The sequence below is a fragment of the Chionomys nivalis genome, chromosome 14 (assembly GCF_950005125.1).
Source record: "Chionomys nivalis chromosome 14, mChiNiv1.1, whole genome shotgun sequence".
In the NCBI taxonomy this organism is placed as follows: Eukaryota; Metazoa; Chordata; class Mammalia; order Rodentia; family Cricetidae; genus Chionomys; species Chionomys nivalis.
The window spans coordinates 46,390,532-46,414,093 of record NC_080099.1 but is presented as its reverse complement, the minus strand read 5'-3'; the positions used below and the strand labels follow the sequence as shown (position 1 = coordinate 46,414,093).

The following is a 23,562-nucleotide window of genomic DNA, read 5'->3' as shown; positions in this document are numbered from 1 at the left end:
GTCATCTACCTGACTATGTGACACACTCATTTTGGAGAGCAGAGATAACCAATTACTGAAAATAGATTTTGGATCCTAACAGATCCTATGTCAGGGGGTCAAACTTGCCTTGAAACAGCCTCCACTGTTACGAACTTAAAGAATTGGGAAGTAGCAGTTCTTGGCAGCTTCTGCTCTTGCAAATGTTTGTATTCATTTATTTGAAGGATTTTTTTTTCCTCTACCTTTGCCATTACTTAGTGATTTTCTTTTTTTGGTTTTGGTTTTTCAAGACAAGGTTTATCAGCCCTAGCTGTCCTGGAGCTCACTTTGTAGACCGGGTTGGTCTCAAACTCAGAGATCCACCTGCCTCTGCCTCCCGAGTTCTGGGATTAAAGGTGTGCGCCACCACTGCCTGACTGCAATTTTTCTACTTTGGCTATAATTGTAAAATTCTCATTTGTATTTAATTAGGTATGTGGTCTTATGGCTATAGTATCAGAATGAGATGGTTGATTTTTCCATGTATCTGTCTTTTTTATGTCTAAAATGCAATCAAAAAAGAAAACATTGGCTGGGTATGGTGGTACATGCCTTTAATTCTAGCAGAGGCAATTGGGTATCTGTAAGTTCAAGGTCAGTCTGTTCTACATAGGTGAGTTCCAGGCCAGCCAGAACTGTCTCAAAAGAAAAAAGAAGGGAAAATAATATTGTCAGTTGCAAGATATGTTGAAGAATATTTGTTATGCCAAAAAATGAGTGTGCCACCTGACAAGTATGGTGGTACACACCTGCAATCTTGATACTTGGGAGGTGGAGGATAGGTAGATCTGGAGTCCAAGGGCAGCCTGGGTTACAAGAGGCCATGTGGGGCAGGTATTGTCCATGTAGTCAGTAAAAAACAATATTACCTTTCTTTGGGTACTTAGTATGTATGTATAGTTCAAGTATATGGTTTATTTATTTAATAAATAAGATTATGTTTGTAAGTATTTTGTCTGCATGTGTAACTATGTATCATGTGAGTGCCTGGTATCCAAAGGAGTCAGAAGAGGGCATTGGGTCCCTTGGAACTGGAGTTCTAGTTGTGAGTTGCCATGTGGGTGCTTGGAATTAAAACCCAGGGTTCCCCACAAGAGCAACAAGTAAAGCACTCTTTAACTGCTGAGCCCTATCTCTAGCTTCTCAGCTATATGTTGCATAGACATTTTTTTTTTTTTTTTTGGTTTTTCGAGACAGGGTTTCTCTGTGGCTTTGGAGCCTGTCCTGGAACTAGCTCTTGTAGACCAGGCTGGTCTCGAACTCACAGAGATCCGCCTGCCTCTGCCTCCCGAGTGCTGGGATTAAAGGCGTGCGCCACCATCGCCCGGCTGTTGCACAGACATTTAACTGGGCAATTCCTATGGATGGACTTCAGTGTGCAAAAAGCTAAAGATTAGATTCCTTCTTGTTTGTTATGGCTTAATAGACAGTATATAACTACAGAAAAATTTGGACTATACTTAGTACTTAACAATAAACAAGTGGAAAGAGAGTAAGGGGTTAATATATTAAAAGTTCTAAAGCTGTTCATCATGCCACATACCTGTGATCTTAACACATTGGAAGCTGAGGTAGGAGGATAAAAAGCCTTAAAAAGAAAATCCTGTTATTTATAATAATATTTAAGAATATGGAATACTTACTGTTAAATTAGTCTAGATGCAGACAGAGCATGATATGAACTTACTTGAATATGGAACCTAAAAATTCAGACTCAACTCATTTAAGTAGAGTAGAATGGGGGTCTCCAAGGGGTCTGAGGGTGGAGAAAAGTTGGTCAAAGTTTTTTGTTACTGTTTTGTTGAAGATCTTAAAAAAATTATTTTTAGTTTATGCATGTATGTCTGCACCATGTATATGCAAGTGTCCAGGGAAGGCTGGAAGAGGGTATTGGAGCTGGATTTACAGATGTTTGTAAGCTGCTGTGTGGATACTGGGAATTGAACCTCGGTCCTGGAAGAGGAGCTAGTGCTCCTATCCACTGAGCCATCCCTATCCACTCTAGCCCCTGGCCAAATTTTTGTTAGATTGGAGGAATAAATATAAATTTGTTGAGACTGGAGAGATGGTTCAGTGGGTAAAGGTGCTTGCCATTCAAATCTAGTGAGATGCAAGTTTGATTGCTGGAACCCATGTGAGAGTGAAGGGAGGTAACAAAACGACTCCATGGAGTTGTTCTCAGGCTTTTACCTGTATGCTATGGTTGACGTGTGCGCATGCGTGCGCGCGTGCATACACATTATGCCCCTGCACGTACATAGTAATAATATAATTTTATAGTTTTTAAAACATTTTTAACTCTAACAATGTTTTCTTATATTTTGTGGTATGGGAGAATGTTATAATGTATTATTGAAAATTACTAGAGTACTTTTAAGTATTCTTCTTATAAAACAGTAAATGTTAGATGATACTTACATTAATTAGGCAGTGAGCCATTTCACAGTGTATGTGTATTTAAGCTTTTCATGCTGTGTATCATATACATATATACATAATTTAAATCAGTAAAATAAGGTATACGTATATACACACTTGTGCTTGTGTGCTTTGCTATTTCCACGTTACAGTTCCAGCCCTGACAAAGTTCTAAGGCTTTGCTCTTTCTTTTTCCTCCTCCCTTCTCTCTTTACCTTCTCTTTTACCTCCCTCCCTCCTTCCTTCCCTCTCTTGCTTACCTCCTGGAGCTCCCTATTCTCTTTATAGATGATCTTGTACTTCTGATCCTCTTGAATTCTAGGATTGATCACCGTTTTGCACTGTGTCTGATTTATGAAGTATTAAGGGATGGAATCCACAGTTTTGTACATACTAGGCCAGCACTTTATTACTTTATTAATATATATCCCAACTCCTGTTACATTTCTTTGAAACAAGGTGTTTTTTGTTCTTGGTTTATTTTTTATGTATACAATGTTCTGCCTGCACATGTTCCTGCAGGCCAGAAGAGGGCACCAGATCTCATTACATATGGTTGTGAGCCACCATGTGGTTGCTGAGAGTTGAACTAAGGACCTCTAAAATCTAAAAGACCAGCCAGTGCTCTTAACCTCTGAGCCATTTCTCCAGCCCTGGTTTAGGTTTTTCATGATAGGATTTGTAGTCCTGGCTGTTCTGGAACTCAGTCTGTAGATCAGAACCAGCCTCAAACTCAGAGGTCCACCTGCCTCCACTTCCTGAGAGGTGGGATTAAAGGCATACACCACCATGACCAGCTAATTTTTGGTTTTTTTGAGACAGAGTTTTTTCTCTCTCTGTAGTCTTGATTGTCCTGGCACTTTTGTAGACCACGCCCACCTAGAACTCACAAGAGATCCTTCTATCCCTGCATTTTGAGTGCTGGGATTAGAGATATAAACTGTGCCTGGTTCATGACCCAAATTTGATCCTTGGAACCACATGGTAGGAAAGAAGCAACTTCTGTAAGTTGTCTTTTAACCCCATGTACACTGGTACAGATACTGTACACATGTGTGTACACACAGAGGATACAGTATTTTCTAATTATCTGAATCTTTATTTTGGGGGGGGGGATTGTTTTTGTTGTTTGTTTTTTTTCTGAAACGGTTTCTCTGTGTAAACAGTTCTGGCTATCCTGGAACTCGCTTTATAGGCCAGGCTGGCCTCGAACTCACTGAGATCTGCCTGTCTTACCTCCCAAGTGCTGGGATTAAAGGTGTGTGCACCACCACTACTCGGCATTATTTGATTCTTAAACCAATGGCTTTATTATACTTTATAAATTTCTACTTCAGTCATGATGTAGGTATGAAAACTCATCTCAAGAGGCCAAGTAAATCAATCTTTAAAGCTTCTTAAGAGCATAATGTTGAGAACATTAATGTATGAAGATTTAGAAACCTTTATTTTGCTGTTGCCTTTAAAGATGTAGAGAATATCTTTTTAATAAACTTAGAAAATGGTGACTTTGTACGTAAATTCTTCTGTAATAATGGAAACATCTGCTTAATGGCAAACAGTTTATTGTGTGAAACATTTAAATTGGCAAGAAAAATATACTTTGAAGGGCAGGGTACTTTTTTTTTTTTTTTTTTTTTGGTTTTTCGAGACAGGGTTTCACTGTGGTTTTGGAGCCTGACCTGGAACTAGCTCTTGTAGACCAGGCTGGTCTCGAACTCACAGAGATCCGCCTGCCTCTGCCTCCCGAGTGCTGGGATTAAAGGCTTGTGCCACCACTGCCCGGCGGCAGGGTACTTTTAATTAATTTTAAGGGTTACTTTGGGTAGTGCTGGAAAATGCTTTATTATAACCTTGGAACCTCAGTGGCAGCAGATGATCAGAGCACTTTGAAAAAGGACTTATGCAGGGAATCTAAGCCTGTGGCCTTCTGGAGGCTTTGACCCAAATTTATTTATAGAAGCTCATTTTATATACAAACACATGCATACATGCACAATACACACCAAAAACAAGGATATTTACCAAAGCATCACAAGTAAAGTAATTTCAGTTGATCAGCTAAAGGGCTCTGTAGTAGTTTAGGTACAGAGTACCCAAGTGAACCGTGATAGGAAAAATAATACATGGAAACATACTAAAGTATTTTGAGCAGAATATACTAAGGTGGTATATTCTTGTAGTACTTAGAAGGCTGTGGCAGAAGAATCAGAACTTCAGTGCCAGTCTTGGTTACATAAGTTTGAGAACAGTTTAAGCTATGTGTGACCTCACCCTGCTCTAGCGTAAATGTTTTTTCATAATTTAAGGATGTGCTGACACATGCCTTTAATCCTAGCACTGGGGAGACAAAGGCAGGCTATCTCTGAATTCAAGGTGAGTTCCAGGATAGCCAGGGCTACACAGACACACACAACACACACGCCTCCCCACCCTCATAAAAAAGTTAGATTTGGGGCTGGAGAGGTGGCTCAGCAGATAAGAATACTGACTGTTCTCTCAGAGCAGGCTTCAATTCCCAACACCCACATGGTAGCTCATAACTGCAATTCCAGTTCCAGGTGCTCCAGCACCCTCTTCTGGCCTCTGCATGCACTTAGTTCATATATGGTGTGCATACATATACAGACAGAACACACAAAATAAAAACGTACAACTTTTTAATGTTGGATTTTTACTATTTTTTTTACTGTTGTACTTTTAAAATATGTTCTAAAATTAGTTCTTCCTAACAGCTTTTTGATCTTTTAAAACCAAGCCAAAGGCTGTAGTTAAGTTGCTGAGCATATGCCAGACTGTAAGTTAGATCTGCATCACTACAAAAGAAAACATGAAAAACAAGCTGAGGAGAAAGAAAAGAGAATAATTTCTTTCATATAGTTTTCCAAATATCACTATCCATTTCCAGGTTCCAAGTTTGTGTTAAAATAGCTAAAAAGCTGACATGTGACTGTGGAGCCAATACTATAGATAAATCAGTCTCAGTGCGCCTTTATAGTATATTCTCTTTGGAAGTTCTATAGACTGACACTAGGACTAACCTGATAAATAGTTACTCTACCATTGACCTGTATCCCCAGTTCTTAGTGGTTTTTATTTTTTGTTTTATTGTGTTGTTTTTTGCTTTCACAAAACCAGACCAGCCTTGTACTTCGTCATAATTCAGGCAGCCTTAATATTCCAGTAGCCGATATTATATATCTGCCCCATCTGACTGGAGTGTACCACATCCCTTTAAAGGTTTTCTGTTTGGTACACTGGTGCTATGACATCATATGACATCAGCTGGAAACATGTCAGCATTGGTTGAGGTGTGGTCTAGAGTAGTTTCAGAACCCCCCCCCCCCTTTATGAGTTTTAAGAGCTGCTCTAACAGTTTTGTGATATAAAAATTGTCATTGAGATGGGCATGGTGGCACACAGCTTTAATCCTAGCTAAAGTGAAAGCAGAGATAGGTGGCTCACTTAGTTCAAGGCCAGTCTGATCTACAGAGGAAGTTCCAGACCAGTTAGGCTATGGGTGAGACCTTGTCTTTAAAAAAAAAAAAAAAGTGAGACAGGTGGACCACAAATTTAATGAAGCCAGGCTTGGGCAACAGAAGGAGACTTCATTTCAAAAAGGGAGGGAGGGAGAAAAAAGATAAAAGAAAAATAATGACTTTTCTTGCCGGGCGGTGGTGGCACACGCCTTTAATCCCAGCACTCGGGAGGCAGAGGCAGGCGGATCTCTGGGAGTTCGAGGCCAGCCTGGTCTACAAGAGCTAGTTCCGGGACGGGCACCAAAGCTACAGAGAAACCCTGTCTCGAAAAACCAAAAAAAAAAGAAAAGAAAAGAAAAATAATGACTTTTCTTTAAAATAGGGTAGTAGCATTCAGAGGGTGAAGCAAGAAGATTGCCATAAATTTAAGGTTAGCCTGGACTAATTAAGCAATAAAACAGTTTTGGAGAGCTGGTGGTGTGCCTTCCTCTAGTCCCAGAATGGAAAATGCTGACATGAGAGTACCATTGGAGCCCAGGCTAGTACCAACATCTGAGCAATATAGACTCCTTTTCAAAACACAAAAAATAGGGTCTACAACATGGTTCAGTTTGCCTTATAATCCTGATGGCCTGAGTTCAGTCCCCATAACCCATGTAAAATGCCACATGTGGTAGCATGCATCTGTAAGCCTAGCATCCTTTCTGTGAGATGGGAGGCAGAGACAGAATTAGCTGGAAGTTCATGGTCCACAGACCCTGAAGTATAGAGTGTGGCACAAACAACTAAAGTGGTTGAGAACTAATTCCTCAAAGAGTTGTCCTCTGCTGCACACACACAATAATATAAAACAACAAAAACACTGTTTTGGGCTTTAACTGTTCCTTGTTTTGTTTTTAAAGGAGAAAAATATCTTAGTGAAATTGAGGGGTGGTGCTTATAACCATTTGTGTAAGAAAAGTATATAAGACTGAACCAAGAGTCTGATTTTTTGTTTTTGTTTTTTTAATATGTATTTATTATGTATATAATAATCTGTCTGTGTGTATGCCTGCAGGCCAGAAGAGGGCACCAGACCCCATTACAGATGGTTGTGAGCCACCATGTGGTTGCTGGGAATTCGAACTCAGGACCTTTGGAAGAGCAGGCAATGCTCTTAACCGCTGAGCCATCTCTCCAGCCCCTTGTTTTTGTTTTTCAAGACAGGGTTTCTCAGTAGCTATTGAGCCAGTCCTGGAACTTGCTTGCTCTGTACACTATGCCGTCCTTGAACTCAGAGATCTGCCTGCTTCTGCCTCCTGAGTTCTGGGATTAAAAGTGCACGTCACCACCGCCCAGCAACTATGACTACTTGAGGATGAAGCAGAAGTAGGTGGCCAGCACAATTATATTACATTTATAATTTGCTCAAGTGGCTGGAGAGATAGATCACTCAGCCATTAAGAGCACTTGCTGGTCTTTCAGAGGACCAGAATTCTGTTCTAGCATTCACATAGTAGCCCACAGCATCCAAGCCATCCATCCATTCTAAGGGATCTAGCATCTGACAATTTCTGATATAATAATACATGCAGGCAAAACACTTGTAAGATACAATAAATACCTTTAGAAAGAAAAGAAAAACATAAAACTAGCTTTGCAGGGTATAATGGTACATACCTTAATCCCAGTGTTGGGAAGACAGAGGAAGGTGTATCTTTGAAGGCCAGCCGGGGTTATATAGTGAGCCACCCTTCCAAAAAACACTGACTGAAGAATAATCATAAAAGCTTCACTAGTAAGGCAGAGAGCATTGTTAAACTATGTAAAGTTACATTTCTTCTCTTTGTTTTTTCTTAAGGAATTGAATGACCTGGCCCGAGATCCTCCAGCACAGTGTTCAGCAGGTCCTGTTGGAGATGATAGTAAGTATCTGAATGGAGTTGCAGCATAACAAGACTTTCTCTTTATTTTTGGGGTGGGGGTGTGTGTATGAGAGTGCGAGAGTGTCAGTTTAAGCATCACAATTTTGCATGTGGAGGTCAGTGGCCAACTTGCAGTTTGTTCCTTTCTTCCACTATGTGAGTCCCAGGATTGAACTCTGGTGGTCAAGTTTGACTGTAGACATTTCAGCTGCTGAGTCAACCCTCTTACTGTTATATGTTAAGAGGTCATTTGCTATAGGGAAAGGGGAGTCTTAACTTGTAGTTTCCCATGACAGAATATGTTTTGGTGTGTTTTTTTGCTTGTTTGTTTTGTTTTTGTGTGGTTTTGTTTGTTTTTTGTTTTTTTTATATGGGATTTCTCGGTATAGACCAGGCTGGTCACAAATTCAGAGATGTACCTGCCTGCCTCTGCCTCCTGAGTGCTGGGACTAAAGGCATTTGCCACTATACTTGAACAGAACTTGTTTTAAGTATACCCAGTCATCTTATTATATTTTGAGCTTCTTCTGGCAGCATTATCTTTGTGGTTGCTCTGGTCTCTTTCTACCTGTCCTTTCTTTTGGATATTTTCCTGGGATAAAAGAGCTGTTAACCTACACTTGGCTATTTTGCCCTTTAAGGAAATCATTGTATATGTTTGTATTTAACTATATTCTACTGGGTTATATGTGTGAAAGCAGATATAATTATTAAATTGTTTACAGTACTGTGGGTTGAACCCAGGGCCTTGTGTATGCTAGGCAACCACTCTTATTACTGAGAAACATTCCTAGCTAGAGTAACTTAAAATGTATTTGTTTGTTTGTTATGTGTTGGGGGGAGTTTCTCCTACCCTGTGAGTCTCAGGGAGTTAACTTAGAATGTCAGGCTTCAGCAAATGTCTTTACCTGCTTACTGGCCCTACTAATATTTTAATGCTAGTTTAATACAGTAATACTAAATTTAATATTAAAAACAAAAAAGTAGACTCATTGCCATGCAATCCTTTTGTCCCAACCTCTCCAGTGTTAGGATTCATTGTGTGAGTGTTTTTGTTTTTTGAGACAGGATTTCTCTGTGTAGCTCTGGCTGTCCTAGAACTCATTCTGTAGATCAGGCTGGCCTCGAATTCACTGAGATCTTTCTGCCTCTGCCTGTCAGGTGATAGGATTAAAGGTGTGAGACGGCTCAGGTGTGAGTCTTTAAACCCAGATGATTTGGAGTGTTTTTTGGTCCAACCTCCCCCCTCCCTTTTTTCTTTTTCTTCCCATTCTCCCCTCCCCCCCTTTTCTTTTTTTTCTCACTATGTTTTTCTGTCTAGTCTGGAACAGTATAGACCAGCCTGCCTTGCGTTCAGAGATATGTTTGTTTTAGCCTTCGAGTGCTAGGATTAGCCTGGTCGGAAGCGTTTTTAAGCATGTGAAAATTACTGATTTTTGCTATGCTGCTATTGCAGTTTGCATTATTACACTTATCTTTGAGCAAAAATTGCTGTCCAGCAAAGTTAGGTACCCTCAAAGGGCAAATAATTTTTCAAAGTACACTATTTAGACTTAATTTATTATATCAAAAAAAGGAAGCAGCCTGGTGGTGGTGTCTTTAATGGTAGAGTACTAGTCTGCCAGGTGCGAGGTCATAGGCTCAATCCCTAGTCCTGCTACACATTGGAAGAAGGGAGAAAAGGAAACAGTTCTGATGGCTCAGCAGGTGGGAGAGGCTCAAGCAGAAAGATTACTCAAGAATTCAGGCCCAACCTGAGCTACCAGAGGGAAAAAAGTCTCAAGACAGAAACACGGCCAGCAAGATAGTTCAACAGGTGAAAACACCCGTCACCGGGGTTGACAATCTAAGTTTGATCCCCGGGACACACAAGGTACAAGGAAAAAAGAACCAATTCCTACAAATTGTCCTTTTTACCTTCAAGTATGTTCGAACGCCCACAACCACTCAGGAGGCAGAGGCATGAGGATCTCTTGAGTTCGAGGACAGCCAGGGGTACACAGAGAAACCTTATCTTGAAAAATCGAAAAAACGTCTTAATATGCTACAAACGATAGCACTGAGAAGGAGATCATACACATTGACTATTGTGGTGGCATGTCTGTAATCCCAGAGCCTGGGAAGTGTGGGCAAGAAAACTGTGAGTCCAAGGCCATTCTGTGCTAAAGACCTTGTCTCAAGAAACAAAATTATGAGATGCCACCAAAGTTACCAAAAAGAGAAAAACAAAAAAGGTTGGATGGTGGCTCAGCTTGCTGCTTTTCTAGAAGACCTGAGTTCAGATCCAAGTACCCAGGGGTAGCTCAAATCAACCTGTAATTCTAGTTCCAACACCCTCCTCTGGCCTCCCAATTATCTGCATGTCACACACACAGAAACATAAACTAAAATTATTTTTTAAAAAGTTTCTTAAAAAAAAGAGCCAGTGGGGCTGGAGAGATGGCTCAGAGGTTAAGAGCATTGCCCGCTCTTCCAGAGGTCCTGAGTTCAATTCCCAGCAACCACATGGTGGCTCACAACCATCTGTAATGGGGTCTGGTGCCCTCTTCTGGCCTGCAGGCATACACACAGACAGAATATTGTAAACATTATATATGTATGTATGTATGTATGTATGTATGTATACATATATACATATACGTGTGTGTATATATATATATACACACACACACACACTTTTTTTTTTTTTTAAAGAGCCAGCTGTGGTCCCATATAGTCTCAATAATTGAGAGGCAGAGGTTACAGTGTGAGACACCCACTCCTGTTTTTTTGTTTGTTTGTTTTTTGTTTTGGTGTTTCAAGAGAGGATTTCTGTCTAGGCCTGGTTGGCCTGGAACTCAGATCTCCCATCTCTTCCTCTCAAGCGCGCTGGGACTAAAGGTTTATGCCATCACAGCCCCAGCTAGTGAGACCCTATTTAAGAGAGGAAAATGGTAGAAACTCGGTGTGATGGCATGGGTTTATAATCCTAGTACTTGAGAAATTGAGATGAGAGGATCTCAAACAATCTCTGTGAGTTCCAGGGCAATCAGAAAGAACTGTTACACAAAGAAACTCAGTCTGAAAAAAGATACTGAAGCAACGTAGGCTGAGTACAACAAAATGAATAAGGTAGGAACTGGAGAATGGCCTCCAAAGACTCAGGGGGTAGGTGTATTGGATGTGTGGCCTTGGGGAAAGTGTGTCATGGGTATGGGCTTTGAGGTTTCAGAAGCCCAAACTAGACCCAGTGTTGCTCTTCCCTGAGGTTCTGGATGTAGAACTCTTCAGCTCCTTCTCCAGCATCATGTCTGCCTGTGTGCCACCATGCTTCCCTTCATGACAGCAATGAACTAAACCTCTGAACCTATAAACCAGTCCCAATTAAATGTTTTTCTTTAGAAGAGTTGCCATGGTCATGGTGTCTCTTTACAGCAGTAGACTACTAAGATAGCAGTACTATTGAATGTTGTTATTGTCCCTTTTCTATTAGAAAGAATATTCTTTCCAGAAATGCAAATGCGCTAGTTGTCAACCTGTTGCCATTTCTGTTCTGTTTTACTTATTTTTCATAGATTTGATCCTAGAGCATAAAATAACACGGACCATAAAAGAACTATTTATCTTTTTAGCCAGAATCTTGTTCTGATTTATGTTTTCTCAAGTCTTGCATTATATTGATTTTATAGGCAGTGGTTGTGGGCGTTCAAACATACTTGAAGGTAAAAAGGACAATTTGTAGGAATTGGTTCTTTTTTCCTTGCACCTTGTGTGTCCCGGGGATCAAACTTAGATTGTCAACCCCGGTGACGGGTGTTTTCACCTGTTGAACTATCTTGCTGGCCGTGTTTCTGTCTTGAGACTTTTTTCCCTCTGGTAGCTCAGGTTGGGCCTGAATTCTTGAGTAATCTTTCTGCTTGAGCCTCTCCCACCTGCTGAGCCATCAGAACTGTTTCCTTTTCTCCCTTCTTCCAATGTGTAGCAGGACTAGGGATTGAGCCTATGACCTCGCACCTGCCAAACTAGTACTCTACCATTAAAGCCACAGCACCAACCTCTTAATTTCTTCTTAAATCTGGTATGATTTTTAGCAAGAATAAAGGATTGCTCTCAGAAGGCTAGCAACAAAGAATTAATACTTAGCTGCTGGAAAATTTTATGCTTGAAACCTCAGTGTTTTGAAATTCTTATTTAAATGCTTTATTTTCTGATTCTTGGAATTTGACCTGAACCACAATAGACAGATTTAAATTACATAAGAGGATTATGTAGAAGGGTACAACTTAAAACAGATCTACTTGTTTATTTTTTATTTATTTATTTTTTTAGTTTTTCGAGACAGGGTTCTACTTGTTTATTTGATTATTATACTGCCTGATAGTGATTTAAGCTTTATTGGTATTGGGTTTTTTGTTTAAATTTTTTAATTTATTTATTCTTATTTTAGGTGAATTGGCGTTTTACCATGTATGTCTTTGTGTGTGAGGGTGTTAGATCTTGGAATTACAGACAGTTGTTAGCTGCCATGTGGGTGCTGGCAATTGAACCCTGGTTATGGAAGAGTACCAGAGCTCTTAACCACTGAGCCATCTCTCCAGCCCCTGCTAATTTTTTTTTTTTTTAAATTGAGGCAGGGTCTTAACTATGTAGCTCTCACTGGCCTGGCATTAGTTGTTTGTATCAAAAGTTTTTTTAACAAAAGTCAAAAGGATCCTCCTTCCCCTTCCTCTTTTATACTAAGATTAAAGGTAAGTGCTACAATGTATGACCTAATTTTGTTGTTGTTGTTGTTGGGAATGTAGCTCAGTTGGTAAAGTACTTAAGTAATATACACAGGGCCTTAGGTTTGAACCTCAGGACTACATAAACTGGTTGTGGTGTCACATGCCATCATAGAGGTGGAAAGATCATCCTCTGCAGTTTCAGGCCAGCCTGGCATGCATTAGACCCTGTCTGAAAATGTAAAAATAATTGGAGCTGAAGAGATGGTTCCCTCAGTTAAGAGTAATGGTTGCTCTTCCTGAAATTCAGTTCCCATCACCCTCTTAGTGGCTCACAGCTGTCTGTAACTTCAGGTCCAGGGAATCTTTGGTCCTTTCCTGGCTTCCTGGGAATTGCATACATGTGGTGCACACACATACATTCATACAAAACACCCATTGTCACATATTTGTAGGGCTTCAGGAATTGTACCTGACTGGGGTGTTAAATGAAGAAAATACAAACATACGAAAACAGAAAGAAAGATTGGGTGCACTGAACTTTCTGATGCAGAAACCACAGTACTCCAGAAGCTCATTGTATAAAATGGAAAATGGGGTTATTACATACAGCTGAAGAGGAAGGCAGGGCTGTTACATACAGATAAACAAGGAGGCAAATTTATGCTGTACTACCAAACACTGAAGGAAGTTTAGCTAATCTCTGTAGGAGAAATAGTTGTAGGGGAGTTGTCTTTGTAGATGAGGCTGACCTTCAATTCTTAGAGATCCTCCTGCCTCTTCATCCCAAGTGCTGGGACTAAAGTTAAAGGCATGTGTCTCCACTATCCAATAAATCATTCTTTTGAAATAGCATTTAGAACTTTTCTTTGGACTTTGTAAACAAATTTATCTTCCAGGTATGACTTTGAAACAGGTTTTGTTGGTAAGTTAGTTGTTTGGTTTTAGTGATAGAATCACCATGTAGCTTTGGCTCACCTGGAACTCACCAGGGTGGCCTCAAACCCTTTACTTAGCCAAAGATAAACTTAGATTTAGCATCATGGCTCAGCTTTGCCAGTATTGTTGTTGTAGGTATACTATACTACCATGCTTAGTTCCAATGTGTGTGCACATCCTATGATGAAACATGTTGGAGGACAGCGAACAGCTTGGGAGTCCTGGGAATCATGTCAGGCTTGATAGCTCCTGTTGAGCATCTTGCTGGCTTCAAGAAAAATGTGTGGGTTCTTTTGTGTTGTTGGTGATTTTATTGTGTTTTCGATCGTGGTGGAGTATGTTGAGTTTGGTGTGTATGTACACAAGTGTAAGTATTCAGAGACCAAAAGAGGTTAACGGGTCCTCTGGCACTGGAGCCAAACTCTGGTCTGCAAAAGTAGTGTATATGGTTAACCGCCAAACCACCTCTTTCGCCTCTCCACCTATTTTTAAATTGGCTGTCCGTTTTTGTTTTGTTTTAGTGTATGTATTTGGTTCATTTGTTTTTTCAAGACTTTTTCTATAACAGCCCTGGCTGTCCTGGATCTCAGGCTGGATTCTAAGCCAGGGATCTGCCTGCCTCTCTGCCTCCTGAGTGCTGGGATTAAAGGCATCCTGCTCATCTGTCTGTTTTTATTTACTTATGTGTGTGTTTCTGTGTGTGTGTGTGTTTTTCAGTGGTTTGAGATCATAACTGGTTTAGTCTTCATCCTGCCCATAGAAAATAGTCATTGGACTGGAAAGATGATTCAGCATTAAGAACACTGGCCGCTCTTCCAGAGCACCTGGGTTCAATTCCCAGTACCCACATGGCAGCTCACAACTGTCTATAACTCCAGTTTCAGGGGATTTGAAACCCTCACACCATATCCATAAAATAAAATTAAGTAAATTGTAAAAAGAAAATAGTCATTATTGCCAGGCAGTGTTGGTACATTCCTCTAAACCCAGCACTCGGGTAGCAGAGGCAGATGGATCTCTGTGAGTTTGAGGACAGCTAGAGCTGTTAGAGAAACCCTGTGGTGGGGTGAGTCATTATCATACTGTTTTTTTATTTTTTTATTTTTTTGGTTTTTTGAGACAGGGTTTCTCTGTAGCTTTGGTGCCTGTCCCGGAACTAGTTCTTGTAGACCAGGCTGGCCTCGAACTCCCAGAGATCCACCTGCCTCTGCCTCCCGAGTGCCGGGATTAAAGGCGTGCGCCACCACCGCCCGGCTATCATACTGTTTATAAATGAACTTTGTTTGTTGTAGTCTCTCACCCCCCCCCCCCCCCCCAGGGTTCCTCTGTGTGGCCCTGGCTGTCCTGGAACTCGCTCTGTAGACCATTCTGCCACCCACCTCTGCCTCTGTGTGCTGGGATTAAAGTTGTGAGCCACAACTGCCTGGCATAAATGAACTTTGATTAGGTAGGCGTGATAGGTTTCTACAGTATAGGTGTGATGTGAATGTCTTTAACATAGTTTTCTTTTTCTTGTTCTTTTTCAGTGTTTCATTGGCAGGCTACAATAATGGGGCCAGTAAGTATTCACTTTAATTCCTTAATACTTACTTTATGTAATTTATTCATTTTAAATCTCACTTTCTTATCATCAACAGAATGACAGCCCCTATCAGGGTGGAGTGTTTTTCTTGACAATTCATTTTCCAACAGATTACCCCTTCAAACCACCTAAGGTATTTGGAATATGATAATTGCTTTTAATATGCTCTGTATGAATCTAGTAAATCAATCACAAGGATTTCTTTTTCTTTAGGTTGCATTTACAACAAGAATTTATCATCCAAATATTAACAGTAATGGCAGCATTTGTCTTGATATTCTACGATCACAGTGGTCTCCAGCACTAACTATTTCAAAAGGTAATGGAATAGTTGTTTGATGTCAAGGTGAAATAATTGATTATATTGTTTATTGGTTTATCTTTTTAAAAATTATATTTTTCAAATTTATGTGTGAGTGTTTTGCATTAATGGATGTATTTGTATTGTGTATGTGTCTGGTTCACCCAGAGGCCAGCAGAGAGTGTTGAATCACCTGTTATTGGAGTTAGAGTTGTGAGCATGTACCACAGTACCATGTGGGTACTGGGAATTGAACCTGGGTCCTGAGTGGCTAGCGGTCCTAATTGCATAGCTGTCTTTCCAGCCCCAGTTTATTTATTTTTTTTATAGCTCCTGTTTCATATTCTCTCTCTCTCTCTCTCTCTCTCTCTCTCTCTCTCTCTCTCTCTCTCTCTCTCTCTCTCTCAAAATTTTGTCTGTATGTATGTCGGTGTGAGGGTGTCAGATCTTGGAGTTAGATGGTTGTTAGCTGCCATGTGGGTGCTGGGAATTGAACCTGGCTTCCCTGGAAGAGAAGTCTTAACTGCTGAGCTGTCTCTTCAGCCCCCACTCCTGTTTCTTTTGAAAGAGCCAATCTTCGTTACTGTGGTAGAATTTGTTGATACAATGGAAAGGGGTTGATTTTTTTCAAGAATAGATAATTGTTGGTATAATGCCAACTTGTTGATTGTGATACTCAAGAATAGGTAGAAGCCTGTTATAGTGGTATATACACTGTAATTCTATATTTTTGAGAAATGGGTGCAGAATGATTGATATTAGTTCAAAATTATTCTTGCATAGCAAATTTTAGGCTAGCTTGATATAGAGTGAAGTACTGCCTTAAAAGTGTAAATAAGCCAGCTACCACTGAGAAGGTGAATGATGTGATTGTTTGACTTTATTTACTTATTAATGTATATGGGGTGAGATGCAAAAAGCACTGCGTATAGATCAAAGGCCAACTCATGGAGTTCGTTATCTCCTTCCACTTTTGGGTTCCAGGAATCAAACTTAGCTTGGCAGTCTGTTCAAGTTTTTTACCTGCTGAGCCATTTCACTGGTGCCCTGTTTGGTTATTTTTGCTGTCTTACTCTGTAGTCTAGACTGGTTTCCACTTGTGGCAATGTGCCTGCCTTAGTTTCTGTAGTGTGGGAATTACAAGTGTGAGCTACTGGTACCTGGCTAAAATTTATTTCATTTTTGAGACAATTTCTTCTATCCTGAGCTGTCCTTGAAGTTTCCTTGTATTGGAGGGTGATGTCAGACAACTAATTTTGTCTGTTGCTGGAAATTTGACAGCTGATTTTCTCTAAACTTGAGCTTTTAAAAATTGAAGTTCACTGGCACTGACAAGTGTTCTCAATCTAGGGTTTAGAAGAGCTTTTGTCCTGCTAATAACTGAATTCAGAACAGAATCTCCTGTACATTGTGCAAATTTTCCATCGTTAAGTTACCTGCATTCCCAATTCTATTCTTAACATTGGTAGCATCTCAGGTTGATTTGGGGGCCATTGTTTGTTCTTCCCTTGGAAACAGGGTCTCACTATACAGCCTTGAACTCACAGAGATCCATCTCTTTACCTATCCCTGCCTCCTGAGTGCTGCCCAACTTCTCATGTTTAAGCCCTTTGCTTTTGTCTTCTACTAACATACTTTTTTTTTTTTTAATGCCCTAGTACTTTTGTCCATCTGTTCTCTGTTGTGTGATCCCAATCCAGATGATCCTTTAGTGCCTGAGATTGCTCGGATCTACAAAACAGATAGAGAAAAGTAAGTATCCCCTGTCAGGTGTGGGGTGGAGCTGTCTCAAAACTTCCTTATAACATTGGTGTATGGACTGAATGTTTAAGATAAACTCTACAAGGAGTACATGAAAGGATTTTGTTTTTATTTGGGGCAGGGTTTGTTTTTTGAGACAGGGTTTCTCGATGTAACGGTCCTCACTGTTCTAGAACTTGCTTTGTAGACCAGGGTGGCCTCGAACTCATTATTTTTGCTTTTAGGTATTATTCAGTGAGATTATGATAGGAACCATATCGGAGAACTTAGATGTTTTTTGTTTTGTTCTATTTTTTACTGTTGGAGACAGTGTTTCTCTGTGTAGCCCTGACCACCCTGGCTCTGTAGACAAGCTTGGCCTTGAATGCAGAGATCTGTCTGCCACTGGGCAGTGGTGGTGCACACCCTTGATGTGAACACTCTGGAGGCAGAGGCAGGTATATCTCTGTGAGTTTGAGGCCAGTCTGGTCTACAGAGTGAGTTCCAGGGTTATACAAAGAGACCCTGTCTTGTCAAAACAAAACAAAAAGTAACAACCCATAAGCAGCTGACTCTGTGGTTCATCCCTTTGATCTCAGTTCTTTGAAGCAGGGACAGGTAGATCTCTTTTGAGTAAGACCCTGTCTCTTAACTAATTAGAAACAAAATATTACATGATTACTTAAAAAATGTTGTATTAGAAAATTCATAGAAATAGATAGGCAAAATATTGAAGTAGGAGAATTGTGAATTTGATACCTATCTCAAAAACAACAGAATCAAAAAAATAAATAACAGAAAAATCATAGATTATTGATTGGGTTTTGTTCGTGATAGTGATGTTAATGGAGCTACATCAGGAATGGGGGATTCTGGCACTAATTCTTTAAAGTGTTTTGTTTTATGTCTGAGTAGCATCTATAATCATGTGTTTTGGCAGAATTTTAAAAATTTTAAATTATTGTGTGTATGCTTGTTGCCTGCATGTTTGTTCAGAGGCCAGAAGAGGGCATCAGATTCCCTCGAACTGTCATTAGATGGGTGTAAAGTACCATGTAAGGGATCCTCTGAATAGCAGCTGGTGATCTTTTAACTCCTACATCATTGCCTGCCATTTTCCAGACCCTGCAGCTTCCCTTCCTTCCTCCTTTCCTTCCTTTCCTTCCTTTCCTTCCTTCCTTTCCTTCCTTCCTTTCCTTCCTTCCTTTCCTTCCTTCCTTCCTTTCCTTCCTTCCTTTCCTTCCTTCCTTCCTTCCTTCCTTCCTTCCTTCCTTCCTTCCTTCCTTCCTTCCTTCCTTCCTTCCTTCCTTCCTTCCGGGGGGGGGGGCAGTTTCACTAAAAAGTCTTGGCTGTCCTGGAAGTCACAAATCTACCTGCCCCTACCTCCCAAATATTGTAGCTAAAGATGTATGTCCCAAAACATTAGCTGCATTTATTTTGGTTTTGTTTGGGGTTTTTTGTTTGTTTGTTTTTTGAGACAAGATTTCTCTCTGTAGCTTTATTACCTGCCCTGAAACTCGCTCTGTAGACCAGGCTGGCCTCAAACTCAGATTTGCCTACTACTTTGTTTTGGTTGTTTTTGAGATAGAGTCTCACTATGCTGTCCAAGCTGGCTTTTAATTCCTGTAATAGAATGACCTTTCTGCCTTTCAGTCTCTTTGGTAGCTGAGGCTATAGGATGTCCTGTCAAACCTGTGTTCACACATATGTACACATTTTGAAACAGAATATAGCTATGTAGCCTTTGCTTCCACATTCACTGTCTTCTTGTCTCAGCCTCCCAAATGCCAGATTTCCAGATATGAGCTATCATGCCTAATGATTCATTCCTATTCCTTTGTCCTCTCTTTCTTTTTTGGTTTGCTGTTTTGTGATGGTCTCATGTAGCTGAGGCTAGCCTCGTGATTCACTGTTTAACTGTCTTTACCCCAAGTACTATCCTTCTAGACTTCTATAGCCTCCCCTGTTACTGGAATGTTTTTATGGAGCAATTTTTTATTATATAAATTATTGAAGTAAACTGTGCCAAATAGTTTTTTTTTTTTTTTTTTTTTTTTTTTTGGGGGGGTTTTCAAGACAAGGTTTCTCTGTGGTTTTGGAGCCTGTCCTGGAACTAGCTCTTGTAGACCAGGCTGGTCTTAACTAGCTCTTGTAGACCAGGCTGGTCTTGAACTCACAGAGATCCACTTGCCTCTGCCTCCCAAGTGCAAATAGTTTTATTAATATAAAGGAAGGTATTGTGTCAATTCTATTTCTTTGAAGGGTTTTATTTGGTTTTGTTTAGAGACAGGGTCTCACTATGTACCTTTGGCTGGCTTGTAGCTTGGAATGTGTAGACCAAGATATCCTTCAATTCACAGGTATATCTACTTGCCTCTGCCTTCCAAGTGCTGGAACCAAAGAAGTGCAACACCAAACAAACTTCATTATAATTTTTTATGTTTACTTTATGTGTATGAATAGGTGAAAGTTTTGCTTGCATGTATGTGTATATACCACATGGGTACCTGGTACTCGCAGAGTCCAGAAGGAATTGGATCTCCAGAACTGGAGTTACAGATGGTTGTGACCTCCCATGCAGGAGCTAGGAACAGAATGAAGTTCTCCTTAAGAGGAGCAAGTCTCTAGCTCCCTTATTGTATTTTTGTGAGACAAGAGTCTATGTAGGGGCTGGAGAGATGGCTCAGCGGTTAAGAGCATTGCCTGCTCTTCCAAAGGTCCTGAGTTCAATTCCCAGCAACCACATGGTGGCTCACAACCATCTGTAATGAGGCCTGGTGCCCTCTTCCGGCCTTCAGGCATACAAACAGAAAGAATATTGTATACAAAATAAATAAATAAATAAATAAATAAATAAATAAATAAATAAATATTAAAAAAAAGTATGTAATACAGGCTAGTCTCATTCCTTTTTTTATTTTTATGTGTTGTTTGAGACAATTTTTGGAAATTACTGTCTTAGTCTCCCCTTTTAGTTCATTATTCCATTTAAATTACTGTTAAGTGATTTTAAGAACCATATAATGTAGAATTACATAGTCAAAAAAATCTTAAGGTGTGTTGGCACATACCATAGCCCTCCAAAGGTAGGAAGACTACAAGTTTAAGGTTGCCTTTGGCTGCACTGAGTTGAAGGTCAGTCGGAAACATAGGATGGAAACCAGATGTTGGTGGCAGACGACTTTAATTCCAGCACTCAGGAGCAAAGGCAGTCAGATCTCTTGAGTTCCCCAACCTGGTCTACAAATCTACAAATTGAGTTCCAGGACAGCCAAGTGAGTCCCTGTCTCTGGAATTTAAAAAAAAAAAAAAAGAAAAAAGAAAAAGGTATCAGTAAATTCTAAACTTGACTTGAGTTCTCTAGATACTGCATTTATAGGAAATCGTTTTGGTTTTTACAGCAGTGTCTCACTGTATTATGAATACAGGCTTATTTGTAATTAGAGGTAAAGCTAGGTCAAGGTATATCCCTGTAATGGCAGCACCCAGGAGGATTGCCTCAAGTTTGAGGCCATCCATCCTAATTTTAGATAATCCAAGGCCAGCCATGGCTCTGAAGTGAGACCCTAGCTCAGATAGGGGGGTGGGACTGAGAGAGTAAGGGGAGTATGTGTGAAAGAAATTGGAGGGGAAAAGATGATTTTGCTTTAGTGTTTTCAGTTATTGCCCTAAAATTACTAATTGGGATAATGAATGAAATGTGTTGCTCATTGACTCCTTACATATCTTAAGCCAAGTTCTTTTTGTGTGTGTACAGGTACAACAGAATAGCTCGAGAATGGACTCAGAAGTATGCGATGTAATTAAAGAAATTATTGGATAACCTCTACAAATAAAGCTAGGGGAACTCTGAAAGAGAAAGTCCTTTTGATTTCCATTTGACTGCTTTCTATGAGCCCACGCCTCATCTTCCCCTGTGCACATGTTTACCTGACACAGCAGTGCTGCGTGTTGTACATACTTGGAACAACAAACTAGAAATACTGTACTTCTGTACCAACATTGCCTCCTAGCAGAGAAGTGTGTGTGTGAGAAGCCAGTTCTCCAGGCATAACCTAGGTGTGAGACTAAAAGCTTTCCTTATTGACCTAAATTTGGATAATGGCAAGATGTGAGGGGAAGTGGGTACACAGTGTTTGCTTGATGGGAGGAAAAAAGCTCCAGTGACCCGTAGGAGATTGTTTTTAAGTGGAACCCATCTAATCTCAAACAGTCATAAAAAGCACGGTGAAGAACATGAAGCTGTTTCTGTATTCATTTCACCCTGAAGGACCTACAACTTAGGTGAATGTTATGACCAAACAGATTAGACTCTGCCTACACGCTGTATTTAAGGTCTGAGTTTGACTGATCAACATTTAAATGGACTGGAGCTGTTAGTACATAAAGTGTGGTGGACTTTGTTCCCAACACTTTCACATCTCCCTGCCCTTTCAGCCTTCTTCCTTTTAGCCCCTTTCCATAATCTTTGGTTTGTATGTGGTTTCTCAGTTAATACATAGCTAATAGCTCTTATTTTTCTTATGTTTTTAACTGCTTTAGGCCTATTTTGATGTAAGGGTGAAAATTCATTTGATGGAAATACTTGTGTATATTTAAAGACCCAGTTGCTCCTCTGGAGCTTGTACGTTCAAGAATGATTAATCTGTGTAATAAACTGATTACTACAGTCATTACATATAATTTTGTGTGAATAGGCTTTTTGATTTAAAAAGTTTGTCTAGTTAAGATTAGTGGTGGATTTTTTCCTCATCCCTGAAATGTTTTCATTTATATTTGTTGCATTTCAAAATCATGAAACAATTCCAGTTTACATAGTAAAAAAAGATATGAGAGTAATTTTATTAAATAAGATAGAGGCATAAGCTCAAAGGCATTTTCATGAAACTTATGTGCACCATTCCAGGAACATGACTGTTAAACTAAATAAATTTGCTTTGTTATGAAACTGAGCAGCATTTCACCAAAACCTTGTGATAGTCTCTTGGTACATAGGATATAGAACACAAAGGTGTTGCTGTTTGATAAATTAAGCCTCTGTGATTGTAATCATAAAAGAATAACTGACCAAACCTGGGAAACATGAGCACAATCTTGTATTGGAGAGTCTACATAATTACTTTGCACTAACATTTGCAGGATGTTCATTGGTTTTAAATTGTACTGTATGTGGCTTTTTGAAGTCTTCCCTTGACTCTAGTAAAATGTAGTTTGAAATTTGTAAACAACTGTTACCCAGAAACATACGTGTGAACTAGGCAAGTTACCTGCCCTCACCCCTTTCCTAACCTAACTGTAAACCCGGCCAGCCTGAAGGCCCTGGCTGATGCTCTCTAGTCATCAGCTTCTTTGAAATGCATCTTTACACTCTTGCACAAAAAATGAGGAATAAATGTCCACTGCTTTTGGTTTTAAACTTGTTCCCCTGTCTCATCTCTCAGTGTCACTGTTCCTCCATCTCAACCTGTCTGCTAAAAATCTCTTGGTTAGCAGCTGGCAGCTTACAGACATTTCAGGAATGCTGTATTACTGGTTGTAAGAGAAAGATTTTTTGTTTGTTTGTTTGGTTTTGGTTTTTTGAGACAGGGTTTCTTTGTAGCTTTGGAGCCTGGCCTGGAACTCAACTCTGTAGACCAGGCTGGCCTCGAGCTCAGAGATCCGCCTGCCTCTCCCTCCCGAGTGCTGGAATTAAAGGCATGCGCCACCATTGCCCGGCTGAGAGAAAGATTTAGGATTGAACTCTAACCAGGAATCACCATGTATCATTACTATTATAGGCAGATGGAAATTCAGTTTTTGGGTGCTGTGTGTGTGTCTGTCTGTTTCAGTGGGCCCCTTGCCTTGCACATAATAGTTGCTCTGCCATTGGCTGTTTCCAGTTTTTACTATTAACGCTGCTACTTACTTTGGGTTCAGTTGCACAGCTCTTGAAAGCCCATTCTTATTTGCCTTTCATTTCAGAGAACTGCTAGCTGATTACCATTTATTAGGTCATAGTGTGGGTAATTTTTATGAGTGCTTTGAATATTTTTGTGCTAAATAAAAGCTGTCATCTTATTGTGCAAGTGCCAAATGAAAGGTTTGGATGGTCACAGACAATATTAGGCCAGTGAATGTGGTTAGAATATGAAGACACTTTTGGTCTACTTGTTTTATGAATCCCATCTCACTGTAAGAATACAGATGTCACTCAGGATTCTCATTGGAAATTTCTCTCGTGTCTAAAGATTTATTTTGGTAAGGCAGTGGTTACAAAGGCATGTCAAAGTTACGGGTTTCTGTTTGGGTTTAATAAGAGTTTAGACAGTTTTGTCCAGTTATATTCAGAGCAATATCTTGGTAAAACCATTTCAGATATTTGCACACTCTTATTACAGGCCAGTAGTCAAAGGGATCATTCTCCTGCTAACTTCTACTTTGTCTAGGACAAGGATTTAGCAGGGCTATAATGGTGATGATGGGACAGGAAGGTTATGGT

General features: G+C 40.0%; 1 protein-coding gene across 1 annotated transcript in view; it reads left to right on the top strand.

The window, feature by feature from the left end:
* Ube2d2 (ubiquitin conjugating enzyme E2 D2) overlaps window positions 1-22,505 on the top strand; it is a 39,385-nt gene extending 16,880 nt beyond the window's left edge. The window contains exons 2-7 of the mRNA XM_057789037.1: window positions 7,759-7,822; window positions 14,988-15,019; window positions 15,099-15,176; window positions 15,257-15,362; window positions 17,003-17,096; window positions 20,842-22,505. Of these exons, the coding sequence (XP_057645020.1) occupies window positions 7,759-7,822; window positions 14,988-15,019; window positions 15,099-15,176; window positions 15,257-15,362; window positions 17,003-17,096; window positions 20,842-20,887 (420 nt within the window). The 3' untranslated portion in view covers window positions 20,888-22,505. The remainder of the gene's footprint in view (window positions 1-7,758; window positions 7,823-14,987; window positions 15,020-15,098; window positions 15,177-15,256; window positions 15,363-17,002; window positions 17,097-20,841) is intronic.
* The last annotated feature ends 1,057 nt before the right edge of the window (window positions 22,506-23,562 follow it).